The 17,719-nt window shown below is 54.7% G+C and overlaps 1 protein-coding gene across 8 annotated transcripts; it reads left to right on the forward strand.

Moving 5' to 3' along the window:
• The first annotated feature begins 815 nt into the window (after window positions 1-815).
• LOC113837283 (transcription factor RelB-like) lies at window positions 816-15,566 on the forward strand. 8 transcript variants are annotated; one of them, XM_027430882.2, is made up of 9 exons: window positions 975-1,060; window positions 2,631-2,678; window positions 7,310-7,318; window positions 7,501-7,771; window positions 9,418-9,749; window positions 10,908-11,065; window positions 12,330-12,421; window positions 13,105-13,236; window positions 15,208-15,566. In XM_027430882.2, the coding sequence occupies exons 4-9, from the start codon at window positions 7,708-7,710 to the stop codon at window positions 15,549-15,551; spliced, it is 1,122 nt and encodes a 373-aa protein (XP_027286683.1). In that variant the 5' UTR covers window positions 975-1,060; window positions 2,631-2,678; window positions 7,310-7,318; window positions 7,501-7,707; the 3' UTR covers window positions 15,552-15,566. The 8 variants fall into 8 exon arrangements, with proteins under 8 accessions (XP_027286688.1, XP_027286682.1, XP_027286683.1 ...); XM_027430885.2 differs by having other exon boundaries at window positions 7,501-7,661; XM_027430887.2 differs by lacking the exon at window positions 7,501-7,771 and having other exon boundaries at window positions 816-1,060.
• Window positions 15,567-17,719: the final 2,153 nt, after the last annotated feature.

A 17,719-nucleotide genomic window follows, 5' to 3' on the forward strand; every position in this document is an offset into this window, starting at 1 on the left:
GGAGTGTCATTCCCTTCATTGCTGCAGTTTTCTGTCTCCCAGGAGCAGGGACTGGGCCTGATTTTAGGAATGCTCTGCCCTCGTGTTCCTTACAGGCTGCAGCGTGCAGCAGGTGCTCCACTAAGCATGCGTTGCGGGAATCATTGATCACCCAGGGGCTGAGGAAAGTGGGATGGAACACACACGTTTTTACAGAAGCTGTCATAAAGAGACCATCAAGGGCTTGTCTAACATGCGTGAAGCCCTGGGTACAGTCGTCGGTGTTGCATAAACCAGGGGGTGGTGCATGCCTGTCGTCCCAGTGCTTGGGAGGTAGAGGCGGGAGGATCTGAAGTTCAAGGTCACCCTTAGCTATAAGAACTGGGAGCCGGCCTGGGCTAGATGAGACCCTATTCTGAAATTTTTTGAATTTAAAAAAATGATCATCCATGGTGTTAACTTCCCGCTCCTGGCTTCTTTCTCCAGCCTGGGGAACAGCAGGTTCAAGTCCTAGTGGGCGAGCGAGCGAGCGAGCGAGGGGCGCCCGTTTCTCAGCTCGTTCTGCGCGTGAGGCACGCGTGGGCTCCCGCAGGCCTCGGTGCTCTTGGCCAGCGCGCGCGCAAGGGACAGCGACACAGCACCGCACGGGACCCTGCGCAGCGCCCAAGCCGGCTCTTCCCGGCCGGCCCCGCCCCCGCGGTCACGTGGCCAGCGGGGGTTTCCCATTCCCTTTGGCGTGACGTCACGGAGGGGCGCAAGCCAATGGGTGCGCAGGCCGGCGGCGCCGGGGAATTCCGCCGCCCCGCCCCCGCCGCCCGCCCGCCGCCCGCCCGCCCGGCCCGGCCCGGCGCCCCCCGCAGCCCCGGGCGCCGTGCGTCCAGCCCGGCCTTCGGCCCCAGCCTCGCGCCGCTCTCCCGGTCCGCGATCGCCCGAGCAGGCCGGGCCGTCCGGCTGCGCGCGCTGCGCCCCGAGCCGGCCTCCGCGCTGTCTGTGTGTCGGTCCCCACGGTCCCCACGGGCGGGCCGGGCCATGCCGAGTCGCCGCGCTGCCAGAGCGTCCGCGCCCGAGCTGGGGGCCTTGGGTAAGCCGGGTGGAACGTCTGGGGCGGGGCTCGGGCTGAGGGTGTGCGGGCCACTCGGGAGCCCCCGCGGGTGCCCCGGGGCCTGCAGGACGCGGGCTTGGGCGCCGCGCGTCCGAGGGTGGCGGGGCCCGAGCGCGAGCGAGCGCTGAGGCCGGAGGCGGAGGGAGGCGGAGGGTCCTGCCCGGGGCGCAGCCTGGACGGCCCGCTAAGGAGTGAGGAGGGGGCGGGGCCTGAGCCTGAGGCAAAGAAGGGGGCGGGGCCCGGCCGCCAGCGACCGGGGGGGCGGAGCCCGGCGCGGACCGGGGCGGGGCCTCGTCCGCCTCAAGGGCGGGGCAAACGCAGAGTTTTAACCAAGTGCGGACCGGGGGCCCCGCCTCAGGAGTCATGGGCGGAGCCTAAGTCGAGGAAGCGGCGCTCTGCATTCTCCAGATCAGGGCAGCCGGCCGCCAGCTCAGGGAGGGCGGGGCCCCATTTCGAGGGGGCGGAGCCCGGGGGGGTGAGCTTGACAGGAAATAAGGGCGGGGTCAGGCCCCCCGGAGCGCGAAGAAGAGGTGTGTGGGGCTCGATGGGTGGGCGGGGCCTGCCCGGAGGAAAGGGGCGGGGCCTGTCAGGTTTGGACTCGGGAAAGAGCCGGGTTCTGAAGATGCAGGGCGGGGCCTGGCGCAGGGATGGAGAAGGGGCGGGGCCGGCAGCGGGAGGGGCGGAGCCTGTCAGGTTTAGAGACGGGAAAGAGCCCGGTTCTGAAGATGCAGGGCGGGGCCTGGCGCAGGGATGGAGAAGGGGCGGGGCCGGCAGCGGGAGGGGCGGAGCCTGTCAGGTTTAGAGACGGCAAAGAGCCGGGTTCTGAAGATGCAGGGGCGGGGCCTGGCGCAGGGACCGTGGAGGGGCGGGGCCGGCAGCGGGAGGGGCGGGGCCTGGCGCAGGGATGGAGAGGGAGCGGGGCCTGCAGCGGGAGGGGCGGGGCCTGTCAGGTTTAGAGACGGGAAAGAGCCCGGTTCTGAAGATGCAGGGCGGGGCCTGGCGCAGGGATGGAGAAGGGGCGGGGCCGGCAGCGGGAGGGGCGGAGCCTGTCAGGTTTAGAGACGGCAAAGAGCCGGGTTCTGAAGATGCAGGGGCGGGGCCTGGCGCAGGGACCGTGGAGGGGCGGGGCCGGCAGCGGGAGGGGCGGGGCCTGCAGCCGGAGGGGCGGGGCCGGCAGCGGGAGGGGCGGGGAGAAGGGGAGGGCTCGCCAGTGACAAAGTGTTAGTTGGGGCTGGCGTCTGTCCCCGCGGGGAGAAAGGAGATGGGGTTTTCCTGAGGTGTTCCCCCGAGTCCGACCGACCTTAAGCGGGCGAGGAGCAGACGCTGAGTGGCGATGGGCATGGTGAATGGCAGGAAAGAGAAGCCAGAACTTGGTCAAGACTTAGGCGAGCCGAGTCCGGCCTCCCGGCAGCTCGGTAAGGAGGAGGGGCCTAGTCCGGAGGGCCGAGCGGAGGTGAGGTGAGGACCGGGCTCGGCAGACTCTGCCTGCCGTCCTGCAGCCGCCCCGCGCCGCCTGCATCGCCTGCTGACCCCGGTCTCCCCCTCGCAGGTTCCAGTGACCTTTCCTCGCTGTCCCTGGCGGACTCCAGGAGCGCAGGTGAGCCACCCTCCACAGTACAGCCTCGGCCCGGCGCCTTCTAGGAAACGGGGAGCCCCTGCGCCCGCTTCTTAAACTGCCCCTCCTGTTCTGCTTTAAATGACTCCCTACGGGTCCAGACGAGCATCTGCCGGCCCCCTAGGGAGATGGAGGCCCTTTTAGAGGTTCCCCACCATCGAGAACCTGGCGCCTTGGAACTGAGGTTCGCATAGGATGTTACCCCGCCCACCCCCCACCCCCACCCCCACCCGGTGAATGAATGAATGCACAGTGACTTCCCTGAACCCACCCACCTCAGTTTTCCTCATCTGTACCATGGCTGTCAGTCCCATTTGTTCTTCTGTGGGGATGGAGAAAGTTGGATGAGCTGATGCTTACAAGGCCACAGGGGGCCATTCCAGGTAGCTGTGTTAGTGGCACAGTTAAGATAATAAGAGCATGATAGTAACTGATGTTAGTCGTAGGTTCTCAGCCCATGCGCATTCAGATTACTTAGAGACCTCCTTAAAAGAGAAAGAAGGGCCGGGCGTTGGTGGCCCACGCTTTTAATCCCAGCACCCGGGAGACAGAGGCAGGAGGATCTCTGTGAGTTCAAGTCCAGCCCAGTCTATAGATCGAGTTCCAAGACAGCCTACCTCCAAAGCTACAGAGAAACCCTGTCTCAAAAAAACAAAAACAAACAAACAATCCACAAAACAGTCAGGCTGTGATAGTGTATGCCATTAATCCCAGCCAGTACTCTGGAAGCAGAGGCAGGTGGATCTCTGAGACTTCGAGGCCAGCCTGGTCTACAACACGAGTTCCAAGAAAGCCAGGGCTGTTACTCAGAGAAACCCTGTCTCAAATAAACAAGAGCAAAACAAAACATCCCAGCCCCCCCTACAAAACAAAGACAAACAAACAAACAAAACCAACGGACAAGATGAAGAGTTGGGAGAGAGCTTGCCTAGCATGCACAATGCCCTGGGCTTGGTCTACAACACTATATAAAGGGGCCTATTGGTTTACATCTGTAATTACAGTATGTGGGAGAAGTAAGAACAGGAGGATCGGAATTCAAGGTGATCTCAGCTACATATCAAGTTCAAGGCCAGCCTGAGTTGTTTGTCTATTGCTGTGAAAAAAAACACCATGACCAAGGAAACTTTCAGCAGAAAAGGTTTATTGGGGCTTACAGTTTCTGCCATGACCATCATGGCAGAGAGAATGGCAACAGGCAGGGAGACATGGCCTGGAACAGTAGCTGAGAGCTCACATTCTGACCCTCAAGCATTGGACAGAGGGGTGAAGGAGACCAGGAACGGTTACATCTCTCCTCCACAAGGTCACATCTATCAACTTTCCATATTGGTTCATCAATTGGGGACCTCGTATTTAAACATATGAACCTATAGGAGCCATTCTCGTTCAAACCACCGTACTGGGCAACCTAAGAAACTGCTGTTCTCAGAGTGAACTAAAGAAACAAAGAACCCTCAAGGGCTGATGGTATAGCACAGTGGTAAACCACTTGGTTAGCATGTACAAGGTCCTGGGTTCCACCCTGTCTTAGGGTTTCTATTGCTGTGAAGAGACACCATGACCGTGGCAGCTCTTACATGGAAAAGATTCAGCTGGGGCTGGTTCACAGTTCAGAGGTCTTGCCCTTCATCCTCTGGCCCCCTAGGGAGCATGGTGGCCTACAGTCAGGCAAGGTGATGGAGAAGGGGTTGAGAGTTCTCCATCCAGATTGACAAGCAATAGGAAGAGCATGACACTGGGCCTGGCTTGAGCATTTGAGACCTTAAAGTCCACCCCTAGTGACATACTTCCTCCAAGGCCACACCTTCTAAAAGTGTCACTCCCACGAGCCAATAGGAGTCCTTTTCATTCAAACCATGACATACCCTGAATATGGCAAAATAAATAAAGAATTTTTTTTTTTGGAGACAGGGTTTCTTTGTGGCTTTGGAGGCTGTCCTGGCACTTGCTCTGGAGACCAGGGTGGCCTTGAACTCACCAAGATCCTCCTGCCTCTGCCTACCTAGTGCTAGGAGTAAAGGTGTGTGCCACCAATGCCTAGCAAAAAAAGAATTTCTAAGTCTAACTTTGGGACAAGTTCTGAGACTTTCAGTTTTAGCAACTTCCCAGGAGAGACTCTTCTCATAGATAACTATCCTTTTTTTTTTTTTTTTTTGGTTTTTTTGTTTTGTTTTGTTTTTTGAGACAGGGTTTCTCTGTAGCTTTGGAGCCTGCCTCTGTCTCCCGAGTGCTGGGATTAAAGGTGTGTGCCACCACCGCCTGGCCAGATCTCAAGTTTGAAGTCATCCTGTTTACGTAGTGAGACCCTACCTCAAACACATAAAACAAACACAAGAATCAGAGACATGATTTCTTTTCTGAGATTTGGATGACAGAGCTGGATCTTGAGTGTGACACTCAGTGGTTAGCCAGGCTTGGACCTCTCTCAGGGTGGACACCGGAAGTCCTGGAGTGAGTGAGGTATAGAAAGGTAGGGGATAGCCTTGGAGACAGGAGTGACCCAAATGCTGGTTCTGACCGGGAGCAAGCTGAGACTTCTGAGGCTGCAGACACAGCTCTGAGGTTTCCAGTGGGAGTTGTTCAGTGGCTGTTTATTGAATACCAGTTCTATATGAGAGCCAGTGTTGGGCTCCCTACGGGGCTCCCTACCCAGATGAGGAGGAAGGTCTATAAACAATTCAAGGTGGGAGTATAAAAGGCAAATGAGGGCCATGTAGAGACTGTGGGGTCAGTGATATTCAACAGCAGGGTGGGGACAGGGTGATTGTTAGGTGAGCTTCTTGGCCTGGCAGGTCCTGATGCCCTTGAATCCCAAAATAAACACACAGAGGCATATATCAATTATGAAACTGTAGGCCACTGGTTAGGGCTTATTGGCTAGCTCTGTCCTAATTATTAACCCATTTCTATTAATCTGAGTATTTCCACGTGGTCTTGGCTCACCAGAGAACACCTGCGCATCCTCTCTTCCCGGGCTCTATGATAACTCCATCTGCCTATGTTTCCCAGAATTCTCCTCGTCTATTAGCCCTGTCTATACCTCCTGCCTGGCCAATCAGCATTCAATGTTTTATTTATCAACCAATAAGAGAAACATATACACCGAAGGCATCCCCATCAGGTGATGAAGTGGGCCAGGTAGAAGGGCAAAGTCCTTCATTTCGATGGACCAGACACAGACATAGCTCTGGGTACAGTGACGATGTGGCAGGCATGCTCCCCACCCTTCAATAATCACAGTTGGTGGTGTCATTTAGTAAGAGAGTCTCCTATGTGCCGGGCAAGCTCTGAGCTTTTGAACCCTGTCCCACGCCCAGCCTGAAAGTGATTTTGTTTGTTTGATGGATGGAGATAAGTATCCTTCTAAGTTGCCCAGGCTAGCCTGGAAGACCACAGTCCTCCTGCCTCAGCATCCAGAGTGCTGTGATGACAACCGTGTGCCTCCATGCCTAGCTCCCTGGAGTCTGTTGAGGGCCCCCAGGTAGAATTTCTTGAGTTTTGGTTTGGTTGGCACAAGTTCTCACTCTGTAGTGTAGGCTGGCCTGGAACTCATTATGAAGCCCAGGCAGACTTCAAATTAGTCTCGGCCTTCCTGCCTCAGGCTCTGAGTCACATTCCATAATACCTGGCAGTTCAAATTTGTCTTTGGATCTCTAGGTTCATCCAGCAGAGATATAAGATGGGTTTTTAAAAAGAGTGGTTTGAGTTGGTGTTCTCACGTTCCCTCTACTCTCCAGGCCTCAGTACACCTCATCTCACTGGAAGGGAGGGACCTTGGCATCTCCTGATCTCACAGATCAAATGAGATAAGGGGTACATGAAAACTGCCTTCTAAGGGGCAAAGTTCTGGCTGCCAGACGCCACTCCCTGAGTGTGAAAAAAGGGAGGGGGAGGAGAGGGAGGAGAAAGAGAGAGGGAGGAGGAGGGAAGAGGACCTGGCTGATACTGGGATAATCCATGATCAGTCCCCAGCCTTTACAACAACTCTAGGTGGGACCGTCAATTAGGTGACCCTCCTGCTATGTGACTTCTGGGCTTGTTTGCTTCCTCTGGCCTTCCCCTGTCCTGTCTGGGAAATGATGGGAAGTTGGTTTTGATTTCTTCGTGGCTGAGTTTCACTGGGGAAGCAACAGGACTTCTTCATGTGTACCTAGTATGGCTGTTAACCCTCTCCTCCCCATTCCCTCTGGGAAGTAGGGGTGAGCTCAAGATTTGGAGAGCTGGGCTATGGCACAGACAGGGCAGCACCCTGGATTTGGTCACCTTCTTGTTGAGACTATAGCAGTGGTCTCTGGGGCCCAGGGTGGACTTTCAGGTTGGAACCTGTTGAAAATTTACCTAGAACTGCTCATGGCTAGCATCTCCCCCAGGTCTCCCCTTTCCCCCTGTTGCTTTTCCACAAGTCCTGGAAGCAAGTCTGAGTGCTTTGCAGAGTGGATTTTGAGTTTCTTTAGCAATACCTTGATGCTGGGACCCTGGAGGGGTAATGGAGATTGGGGATGGGAGCCCCAGCAAGTCTTCCTTGGGGACAGGGTGGGGGAGTCTGTATTAGAAGATGTTAAGCCTGAGAGTACCTGAACTTCACCTTTCTTTTTCTCTTCCCTCCACAGATGAACTGGGTGAGTATCAGGAGGCAGACGTGGGGGGTGGGGCTGAGGGTCTGGGGAGAGCTGGGATAGGCCTGCTCTATTTGATGGGAGCAGGTTCTGGTCCATTCCAGGACTATGGAGGACTTGAGCAAGGTCACACTCCCAGGGTCCAGAGCACTAAGTGTCTGTGTGTTTCTATTATCTGTAACCAGTGCTTACTCATGGATGTCATTGACCCTTCTTGGACCAGACCCAGTGCCAGGCCCTGGGAATCCAGCATTGAACAAAACTAAGTCACTACCCTGCGGGAGCTAGCAGTGTGGACTGGAAAGTCAGAAGACGAGAGAGCAGAGAGAGAACAAGAGAAAGTGAGGTTGGCAAAGGAAGAAAGACACAGTACAGCCAGGCACGCCTGTTTCATGCCTGGCATCTCAGCACTCACAAGGCGGAGGCAGGAGGATCAAAGAGAATTTGAGTCCAATAGTGAGTTTTAGGCTAGCCTGGGCTACAGAGTGAGATTCTGTCTCAGAGAAAGGGGAGAGAGAATGAATAATACAGAGGAGAAAGGGGGAGGAAAGTAAAGAGGCGTGGATCACATAAAGGCAGCAGCAGGTGCCTTACAGGTTGAATGGGGGAGACCTGGAAACCAGGAAAGAGGAGGAAAAGTCACTGCCCTGGAGGTGACCAAGACAGGAGGGTGCAAAAAACAAGGGGTGCAGCTTGTTGTTGTTATCATTGAATACTGAGGATTGAACCTAGGGCCTCCCCAATGCTAGGCAAAGTTCTACCACTGAGCCACGCCCCAGCCCCTCACTGGGGGATTCTAGGCAGGGGCTCTACCACTGAGTCACACTCCCAGCCCCTCACTGGGGGATTCTAGGCAGACTCTTCTGATGAAGTATATCCACATTTGAGGCAAGTTTTATGCTGGGGACATTGTTAGCCTTTACTACCAGGGAATTGGAAGCCATGGGAGGCTTCTAGGCAAAAGACAGACAGGTTGGCACTAACAGAATCCCTCAGGGTGTGTGAGATCGACAAGTTCAAGGGACAGAAGGCAGGAGAGATGGCAACTGCCTTAGTGCACTGGGAAGCAATGGATGGAGCAGGGGAAAGGTGGGGAAGAGAGACTGTAAGGAAAGTAAATAAGGTTTTAAATGGAGGCGTAGAGGTAGAATGTGTGGAGCTCCTTCTGGTGATCCTGGCCTGTCATCCAGAGGCAGAGGCAAGAGGATTGGAGAGCAGCCTTCGCTGCGTAGTGAGACCCTGTCCCAGAAACCCAAGGGGAGGGGCTGGGGAGCAGACTCAGTGGTTTAGAGTACTTGTTCTTTCTCAGAGAACCCAAGTTTGGTTTCTAGCAGTCATACTGAGGGACTGATTCATACCACCTGTAACCCCAGCTCCAGGACATCAGAAGCCCTCTTCAGGCCTCTGCAGGCTGGACACTCACTGGCACACACCCCTATTTAGACACACATACACATAATCTTAAAGATCTTTACAGGGCTGGAGAGCTGGCCCAGAGGTGAAGAGCACTGGCCACTCTTCCAGAGGTCATGAGTTCAATTCCCAGCACCCACATGGCAGCTCACAATCTTTATAACTCTAGTTCTAAGGACCCTGATGTCCTCTCTGGCTTCTGAGGGCACTCAACCTTCCTAGTGGTGCACAGATACATATGCAGGCAACACACACACACACACACACACACACACACACACACACACACACACACTAAGGGGGAAAAAAAACCTTTAAGAAAATAAAGGGTGAGCCAGTATGGTGATGTGTGGATTTAATCCCAGCACTTTGGAAGGCAAAGTCAGATATCTGAATTCAAGGCCAGCCTAGTTCACATAGTTCCAGGTCAGCCAGGGCTACGTTGAGAGACCCTGTCACAAAATACCAAACCACAGAATGTTGAGGTGTGGATTTGCTGTGGATCCCAGCAGAGGAAGGTGGAACTCTGTGTGTTCCAGACCCGCCTAGTCTATATGGCAAATTCCAGGCCAGCCACAGCTACACAAGTCTGAAAATAGCAACCAAAACCAAGAGGGTAAAGTGTGAGAATAAGGGAAGGGAGCCTGTCACTGTCCTTCACCACCCTCACTTGTCTGTCTGTCCTGCAGAAATCATCGACGAATACATTAAGGAGAACGGCTTCGGCCTGGACGGGGCACAGCTGGCCGAGATGCCTCGCCTGGTGCCCCGCGGGCAGGCCTCACTGAGCAGCGTCACTTTGGGACCAGCGGCACCACCGCCTCCCGTCGCACAGTCGCCCTGGAGCTGCACCCTGGGCCGGCTAGTGTCACCCGGCCCGGGTCCCAGGCCGCACCTGGTCATCACAGAGCAGCCAAAGCAGCGCGGGATGCGCTTCCGCTACGAGTGTGAGGGCCGCTCCGCCGGCAGCATCCTCGGGGAGAGCAGCACGGAAGCCAGCAAGACGCTGCCGGCCATCGAGGTGCGTGCGGTGGTGCTAGACCGTTGTTGTGCCTGGGAATAGGATCGCCGGGCTTCCACCCCCGAACCTCCAAAGAGCCGGCCTGGGGTGCCGCTCTCTCTGACAAACCCCGGCACTTGGGGAAATTTGAGCAGGAGGATAACCAGGTCAGCCTGGATTATATAAAACGACAACAGCAGCGACGGTTCTATGGCATGCGGTGGTCCCAAAGACGTGCCGTCCAAAGTTACCGTCGGCACCCCGTTCGTCCGCTAGAGGGCAGCACGCACTCGAACTCCTAGGGGAAGTGTATGCCACAGACTAAGCTTGTGCAATTCAGGGCTGCTCCCAGAGACCTGAGGCCAGCTGGGCCCAGACGCTGATCCAGAGCAGAGTAGAGAGCTCTGTGGTAAATCAGTTTTTCTGTTGCTTTTTTTCAGTAATGGGGATTGAACATAGGTTTTGTATTGTTAGGCAGGGGTTCTACCACTGAGCCACCCCCTCCAGCCCCTCACTGGGGGATTCTAGGCAGGGGCTCTACCACTGAACCACTCCCCAGCCCCTCACTGGGGGATCCTAGGCAGGGGCTCTACCACTGAGCCACACCCCAGCCCCTCACTGGGGGATTCTAGGCAGGGGCTCTACCACTGAGCCACGCCCCCAGCCCCTCACTGGGGGATTCTAGGCAGGGGCTCTATCACTGAGCCACACCCCCAGCCTTCTAGGCATGTGCTTATCCCTCAGCCACGGTTCCAGCCTTCATATTTATTTTGAGTCACATCCTCACTTGTTGCCCTTTTTATCCTTCCTCAGTAGCTGGAATTCCAGGCCTGTTTTTTGTTGTGGTTGCTTTGTTGTTGTTGTTTTTTTGTTTTGTTTTGTTTTTTGTTTTTGTTTTTGTTTTTTTTTTTTGTTTTTGTTTTATTGAGACAGGGTTTCTCTGTGTGAAACAGCCCTGGCTGTTCTGGAACTCGATCTCTAGACTAGGCTGGCCTCAAACTCAGAGATCCACCTGCCTCTGCCTCCAAAGCACTAGGATTAAAGGCGTCACCCAGCAGAAGAATGATCTCTAGCAGGGCTCTCCCCTGGTCTGTCCAGGGAGAAGAAGTGGGGAGTCCTGGGGACCTTGGATGGGGACAGGAGTCCACAAACACCCAATAAGCCCATGTCTTCCTACAGCTTCGAGACTGTGGCGGGCTGAGGGAGGTGGAGGTAACGGCATGCCTTGTGTGGAAGGATTGGCCGCACCGGGTACACCCACACAGCCTCGTGGGGAAAGACTGCACGGATGGCGTCTGCAGGGTGCGGCTGCGGCCTCATGTCAGCCCCAGGCACAGGTACCGGACCCTGACTCCAAACCCCTGATCTGTGACTCCAGGTTCCCGCCTCTGCTCACGGAGATTCCAAAGGACTAGGAAAGTCTAGGGCGTAGGCATCTTGGCCTGATCTTCATTGCTCATCTTGGGAGGATGGATGGGGAAAGTGGGGTGTGGGAACAGCAGAGTACCCAACTTGGGTCTGAAAATGTGCCACACCCGTCATATCTGTTCCAGCTTTGATTTTTCGTTTGCCTTTTGAGACAGAGTCTTGCCATGTAGTCAAAACTAAGCTGGAACTTGAGGTCCTCTTGCCTCAGTCAGTCTCCATGGGCAGGTGCCAGCGGACCCAGCTTGTGCCCTTCCATTTATCAGCTGTGTTCTGTAGAGGAGACGACAGAGGGTCAGAGAGGAAGGGAGCACAGATGCACAGTTAATGCCGGAGCTGCCACTGCACTCCAGCCTGGTTTAACCTTCTTGCCCGGAGCAGAGGGCAATTTGTGGGAATCAGTTCTCTCCTCCCACTGTGTGGGTTCTGAGGATGGAACTCAGGTAGCCAGGCTGGCAAAGATCTTTACCTGCTGAGCCATCTAATCAATCCTAGGTTTTGTTTTTTAAGACAAGGTTTCTCTGTGTAGCTCTGTAGACCAGGCTGACCTGGAATTCATAGAGAACCCCCTGCCTCTGCCTGAGTGCTGGGATTAAAGGTGTGCACCACCACTACCCAGCTCCTTGTTTTTTTGAGACAAGGTCTCGTATAGACCAGACTAGCCTCAAATTCACTGTTGTGGCTGAGGGTGACCTCCATTTTTTTTTTCTTTTGACAGTCTCACTATGTAACCCTGGCTGGCCTGAAACTTGCTTTGTAGACCAGGCTGGCCTGGAACTCACAGAGAACCCCCCGCCTCTGCCTGAGTGCTGACATTAAAGGTGTGCATCACTACACCTGACCTTTTTTTTTCTCCCTTGAACTTATGACCCTCCTGCCTCTGCCTCCTGAGAGCTAAGATATGAACGTAGGTAGCCGTTTGACCTGCTTCAGCTTCTCAGGTATAAAGAATCCAGGCCTCCTTTGTGCCTTCCTGGATATAAAGGAGCTTGGCTGGCATTTCTGCCTGGTAAAATGAGGCAGGTCTTGGTCTCACCTGACTCCTGGTGGCCTCTGAGAGATTCAAATCCCAGGTCTTCCCATGCTCCTCCACACTCTGCCTACAGCATGCGTGCAGCTGCCTGCAGTGCCCAGAGCAGGCTGCCCCTCACAGCCTCCCCTCTGTCTCCCGCTCAGCTTTAACAACCTGGGCATCCAGTGTGTTCGGAAGAAGGAAATCGAAGCTGCCATTGAACGGAAGATCCAGCTGGGCATAGACCCCTACAATGGTCAGTGCCCTGCCTGCCCCTTCCCCGCTCCCTTTAGTTGGTTCTTCTTTGCTTTCTCTTCTTTCTTTCCTTATTTTTTGTTTGTTTTTTGAAATATGGTTTCTCTGTGCAGCACTGGCTGTCCTGGAACTTGTTTTGTAGACCAGGCTGGCCCTGAACTCAGAGATCCACCTGTCTCTGCTTCCCAAGTGCTGGGATTAAAGGAGTGCTCCACCACCCCGCCTCCTCCTCCTCCTCCTCCTCCTCCTCCTCCTCTTTATTACATGTAGTGTGTGTGTGTGTGTGTGTGTGTGTGTGTGTGTGTGTGTGTGTGTGTGTTTTACGTGGTATGGGCATGCCTGTGGAGGTCAAAGGATACCCCACATGAGTTGGTTTTCTCCCCACAGCATGCGGGTTCTGGCGAATGAAATGAGCTTCTTCAGCTTTGCAGCAAGTGCTTTTTACCTGCTGAGCCCCTTTATTTGATTTTTCATTTTGGCTTTCAGGACATGGTCTCCATGTAGCCCAGACTGTCCTTGAACTTACTATGTAGCTGAGGTTAACCTTACACACGGCATCTCTTGCCTCGACCTCCCCAGTGCTGGGATGACAAGTGTGCATGTCCCTGCCTTGGCCCCTCCCTCCATCACCCTGCCTCCAGCAGCTCAGCTGACTCCAGCCGCCCGCCCTTTGTCCTCTCCCAGCTGGCTCTCTGAAGAACCATCAGGAGGTCGACATGAACGTGGTCAGGATCTGCTTCCAGGCATCCTATCGGGACCAGCAAGGACAGTTACGCCGCCTGGAACCCGTTCTCTCTGAGCCTGTCTACGATAAGAGTGAGTCAAGGCTGCCATGTCCCTTGGGAGTAACAGGTATCAGAAAGCACCCAAACAGTGGCATGGATGAGCAGGGCATCCTTGAGGGTTTCTTTTTTTTTTTCCCCTACATTTACACAGTGGTTTGGCACCCACAGTCTCAGAGGAGCTGGATCTGTCCTTCTTCCATTCTTTCTGTCTTTGTCCCTCCTAGGGACGTAGTGAGTGCCATAGCTCCGGACATCACGTATGCATTCAAAGCCTTGGCTGGGAAGTGTCACCCTGTACACTTGTGCAGTCTGCACCTTGTCCTTTCCTATAGTGTTTCTCTTTCCTTTTGTACTCTTTGTTGATTGAATCTGTTCCTTGACAGTTCTGTGCACGTCCTCAGCACACTGTTTCCTCACAGACCCCACCCCCGTCTTATCTCCCTCCCATCGTCCCCTTCTGCATTCAGTTCTTCCTGGTTTACTTTGTAATCCACTGATTTTAATTGGGACCCCAGTGCGACCATAGCTTGCAAACTATTCACTGAAGCCTGGCAGGTCACTCTTCACTACACAAATGACAGCAAACTGATAGGCCCCTTCCTCGGAATCCATCAGTAGCCAACAGCTCATTTTGAGACAAGGTTTCAAGTACCCCGTAGCTGGCCTCACTGGTCTCATGGAGCTGGAGAGGACCTTGAACCCAAGACCTCCTGTCTCCACCTCCTGAGTGCTGAGATGACCAGCCTGAACTACCATGACTCATTTATGGAGACTAGGGATCGAACCCAGGGTTTGGTTTCAGGTTAGGGAAGTACTTGAGCCACATCCCCAGCCCTGTGTTTATTATTTTAACACACGATCAGCAACTTAATACAAATCAGCAATTCTCCTGAGTAGTAGAATTGCAAGCATATACTACGTCTACCGTGCCTGACATTATACGTTTTTGCTCACAGCCTCTGTCTGCACACACTCTCATTGGCGGGAGTTTGGACATCTATCTGTTCCTCTGACCATTCAGCAGAGGCCATAGCAGGGCAATGCTCTGACTGACCATGTCTATGCCACAGGATTATTGCTGGCCTAAGGGATGGCTCAGCACTCTTCACTCCCCATGGCTGAGGTGGAGTGGCTCCTAGTTTTTAGAATTGTTAATAAAAAAAAAAAGAAAGGGCAAGGACTGCTGGTCAGTCTACACAAGTGTGTGCTATCAGGTGGCAGATAGACATGGTGATACTTGCTTGTGATACCAGCCACTTGGGGGGCTCAGGCACGATGGTAGGTAAGTTCAAGGCCAGCTGGGGCAGCTGATCAAGATTAATTAAGGTGACAAAAATGAGAGCTGGAGATGTGGCTCAGTGGTAGAGCCCCCGCCTAGAATCCCCCAGTGAGGGGCTGGGGGTGTGGTCAGTGGTAGAGCCCCTGCCTAGAATCCCCCAGTGAGGGGCTGGGGGTGTGGCTCAGTGGTAGAGCCCCTGCCTAGAATCCCCCAGTGAGGGGCTGGGGCGTGGCTCAGTGGTAGAGCCCCTGCCTAGAATCCCCCAGTGAGGGGCTGGGGGCGTGGCTCAGTGGTGGAGCCCCTGCCTAGAATCCCCCAGTGAGGGGCTGGGGGCGTGGCTCAGTGGTAGAGCCCCTGCCTAGAATTCCCCAGTGAGGGCTGGGGGTGTGGTCAGTGGTCCACCTCTTATCTCGCAAGATCCTGGCTCCCATCACTTCCACTGAGAGGAAATATACAAACAAAAACAGTATTTCAGGTTGTAAAACATCATCTGGGGACCTTGTGTCACTCTGGACATGCCAAGTCTCCCTGAGTCTGAGTCTCCGTTGTGGAGCGATACTAAGCAGTTTTGAGAGTACAGTTCTGGCATTGTACAGTGTGCACTGTATCCTCCTGTCTGGCACCCTGTGTCCCCCCTGGATGGAGTGTCTTCCCTCTTCTGTCTCTCTCATCTGTCAGCAAGCACTGGGCAGTGATGACTGAATTGTCTATTTTCCTTCCCAGAGTCCACCAACACATCCGAGCTGCGGATTTGCCGAATCAACAAGGAGAGCGGGCCGTGCACAGGTGGTGAGGAACTGTACTTGCTGTGCGACAAGGTGCAAAAAGGTGAGGGGTCCAGAGCAGTGTCCAGGACAGAGGCAGAGGCAGGTGTGGCTTTACCAGGGCAGCGCTCGGGAGGGGTCAGAGCCCTGGCTGCGGAGTCAGGCAGATCCAAGCAGTGGCTTTGTGTGCTGCTCATCTCTGCAAAGCATAGAAGCTTGCGAGCTGACGAGGGACAGACAGTGCTCTTTCAGGATGCTGCCACACCAGAAATGCAAGTGCACAGATGCTTTAAGAGGGGCTAAGGAATGGGCTGGAGAGATGGCTCAGCAGTTAAGAGCACTGATTGCTCTTCCAGAGGTCCCTGGTTCAATTCCCAGCACCTACATGGCAGCTCACAACTGTGTGTAACTCATAACTGTGTGACACCCTCACACAGGCAAAACACCAATGCACATAAAATAAATAAATTACATTTAAAAAGACATTGAAAAAAGAGGGGCTGGGGGCGTGGCTCAGTGGTAGAGCCCCTGCCTGGAATTCCCCAGTGAGGGGCTGGGGGCGTGGCTCAGTGGTGGAGCCTCTGCCTAGAATCCCCCAGTGAGGGGCTGGGGCGTGGCTCAGTGGTAAAACCCTTGCCTACCATATACCACATCCTATGATTCCAAACATTCCTAATAAAAAACAAACACAAGAGGCTGGAGAGATGGCTCAGCAGTTAAGAGCACTAGGACTAGGGTTCGGTTCCCATCATCCACATGACAACTCACAGCCATCTATTACTCCAGATACAGGGGATCCAACACCCTCAAGCACTGCACTCACCTGGCACACAAACATACATGCAAACAAAATACTGACACACATAATAGAAATAACAACAGCCGGGCATTGGTGGCACACACCTTTAATCCCAGCACTTGGTAGGCAGAGGCAGGCGGATTTCTGTGAGTTCGAGGCCAGCCTGGTCCCCAGAGCGAGTTCCAGGATAGGCTCCAAAGTTACACAGAGAAACCCTGTCTCAGAAAAAAAAAAATACTGGAAAACTCCCAGGAACCCTCTTGCTTATGATCGTCATCATGACAGGTAGAGAGAAAGCAAATAAAATGAGAAAAATGCCCTTCCCTGTCATTTGCTTGCTTTTAAATGTCACTTCCTTAAATAGGCTTGAAAACAAAAACTGAAAAACCAACTGCCAAAAAAGGAAAACCACCCTCTACTCAGACGGTTCCACAGCAGACAAAGCAAGAGTCCCCTCCCTTTGCCCTGTTGCCACTTTCCATCTTTTCTTGTTGGTTAGTGTAATTTTTTTGAGGCAGAGTCTCACTGTGTCCATCAGGCTGCCTTGAAACCTTCAGATTTCTGGGATTACAGATGTGTGCCATCAGACTGGTTAAATTATATATTCTAATATTGGGAATGAAATTCAGGGCCTCATTCATGCTAGAAAAGCACTTCCCCTATTACTGAGGCCCTCACTGGGGGATTCTAGGCCGGGGCTCTACCACTGAGCCACACCCCCAGCCCCTCACTGGGGGATTCTAGGCCGGGGCTCTACCACTGAGCCACACCCCCAGCCCCTCACTGGGGGAATCTAGGCAGGGGTTCTACCGCTGAGCCACACCCCCAGCCCCTCACTGGGGGATTCTAGGCAGGGGCTCTACCACTGAGCCACACCCCCAGCCCCTCACTGGGGGATTCTAGGCAGGGGCTCTACCACTGAGCCACACCCCCAGCCCCTCACTGGGGGAATCTAGGCAGGGGTTCTACCATTGAGCCACACCCCCAGCCCCTATGGGATCTAGGGCAGGGGCCACACTGAGCCAACACCCCGCCCTCACTGAGAAGGATTCTAGCCGGGGCTTACCATGAGCACACCCCTGCCCCTACGGGGGATTCTAGCAGGGTATCTACCACTGAGACACCCCCAGCCCTCACTGGGGATTCTAGCAGGGTTCTTACCGCTGTTGAGCAAGGCCCCAGCCTCACTGGGGGAATTCTAGCGGGCTCTACACTGCAGCCACCCCCAGCCCCTCACTGGGGATCTTTTAGGCAGAGGGTTCTACCACTGGCCACCACCCCCAGCCCCTCACTGAGGGATTCTTAGGCAGGGCTCTACCTGAGCCACCCCCCAGCCCCTACTGAGGGATTGGCAGGGGCCTCTAACCACTAGCCAAGCCCCCATGTCCCCTCACTGGGGGATCCTCTAGGCAGGGGCCTCTACCACTGAGCCAAGCCCCCAGCGCCCTCACTGGGGATTCTTAGGCAGGGCTCTACCCTGAGCAAGCCCCCGCCTCACTGAGGGATTCTAGGCGGGCTCGACCACTGAGCCACACTCCAGCCCCTCACTGGGGGATTCTAGGCAGGGTCTCTACCACTGAGCCACACCCCCCAGCCCCTCACTGGGGGATTCTAGGCAGGGGCTCTACCACTGAGCCACACCCCCCCCCTCACTGGGGGATTCTAGGCAGGG

The sequence above is a fragment of the Cricetulus griseus genome, chromosome 9 (assembly GCF_003668045.3).
Source record: "Cricetulus griseus strain 17A/GY chromosome 9, alternate assembly CriGri-PICRH-1.0, whole genome shotgun sequence".
Lineage (NCBI taxonomy): Eukaryota > Metazoa > Chordata > Mammalia > Rodentia > Cricetidae > Cricetulus > Cricetulus griseus.

Coding starts and splice junctions, on each gene's coding strand:
- LOC113837283 (XM_027430879.2), top strand. CDS start 2,415: ATGGGCATGGTGAATGGCAGGAAAGAGAAGCCAGAACTTGGTCAAGAC. Junction 11,066..12,329: donor CATGTCAGCCCCAGGCACAG/GTACCGGACCCT, acceptor TCTCCCGCTCAG/CTTTAACAACCTGGGCATCC. Junction 13,237..15,207: donor TGAGCCTGTCTACGATAAGA/GTGAGTCAAGGC, acceptor TTTCCTTCCCAG/AGTCCACCAACACATCCGAG.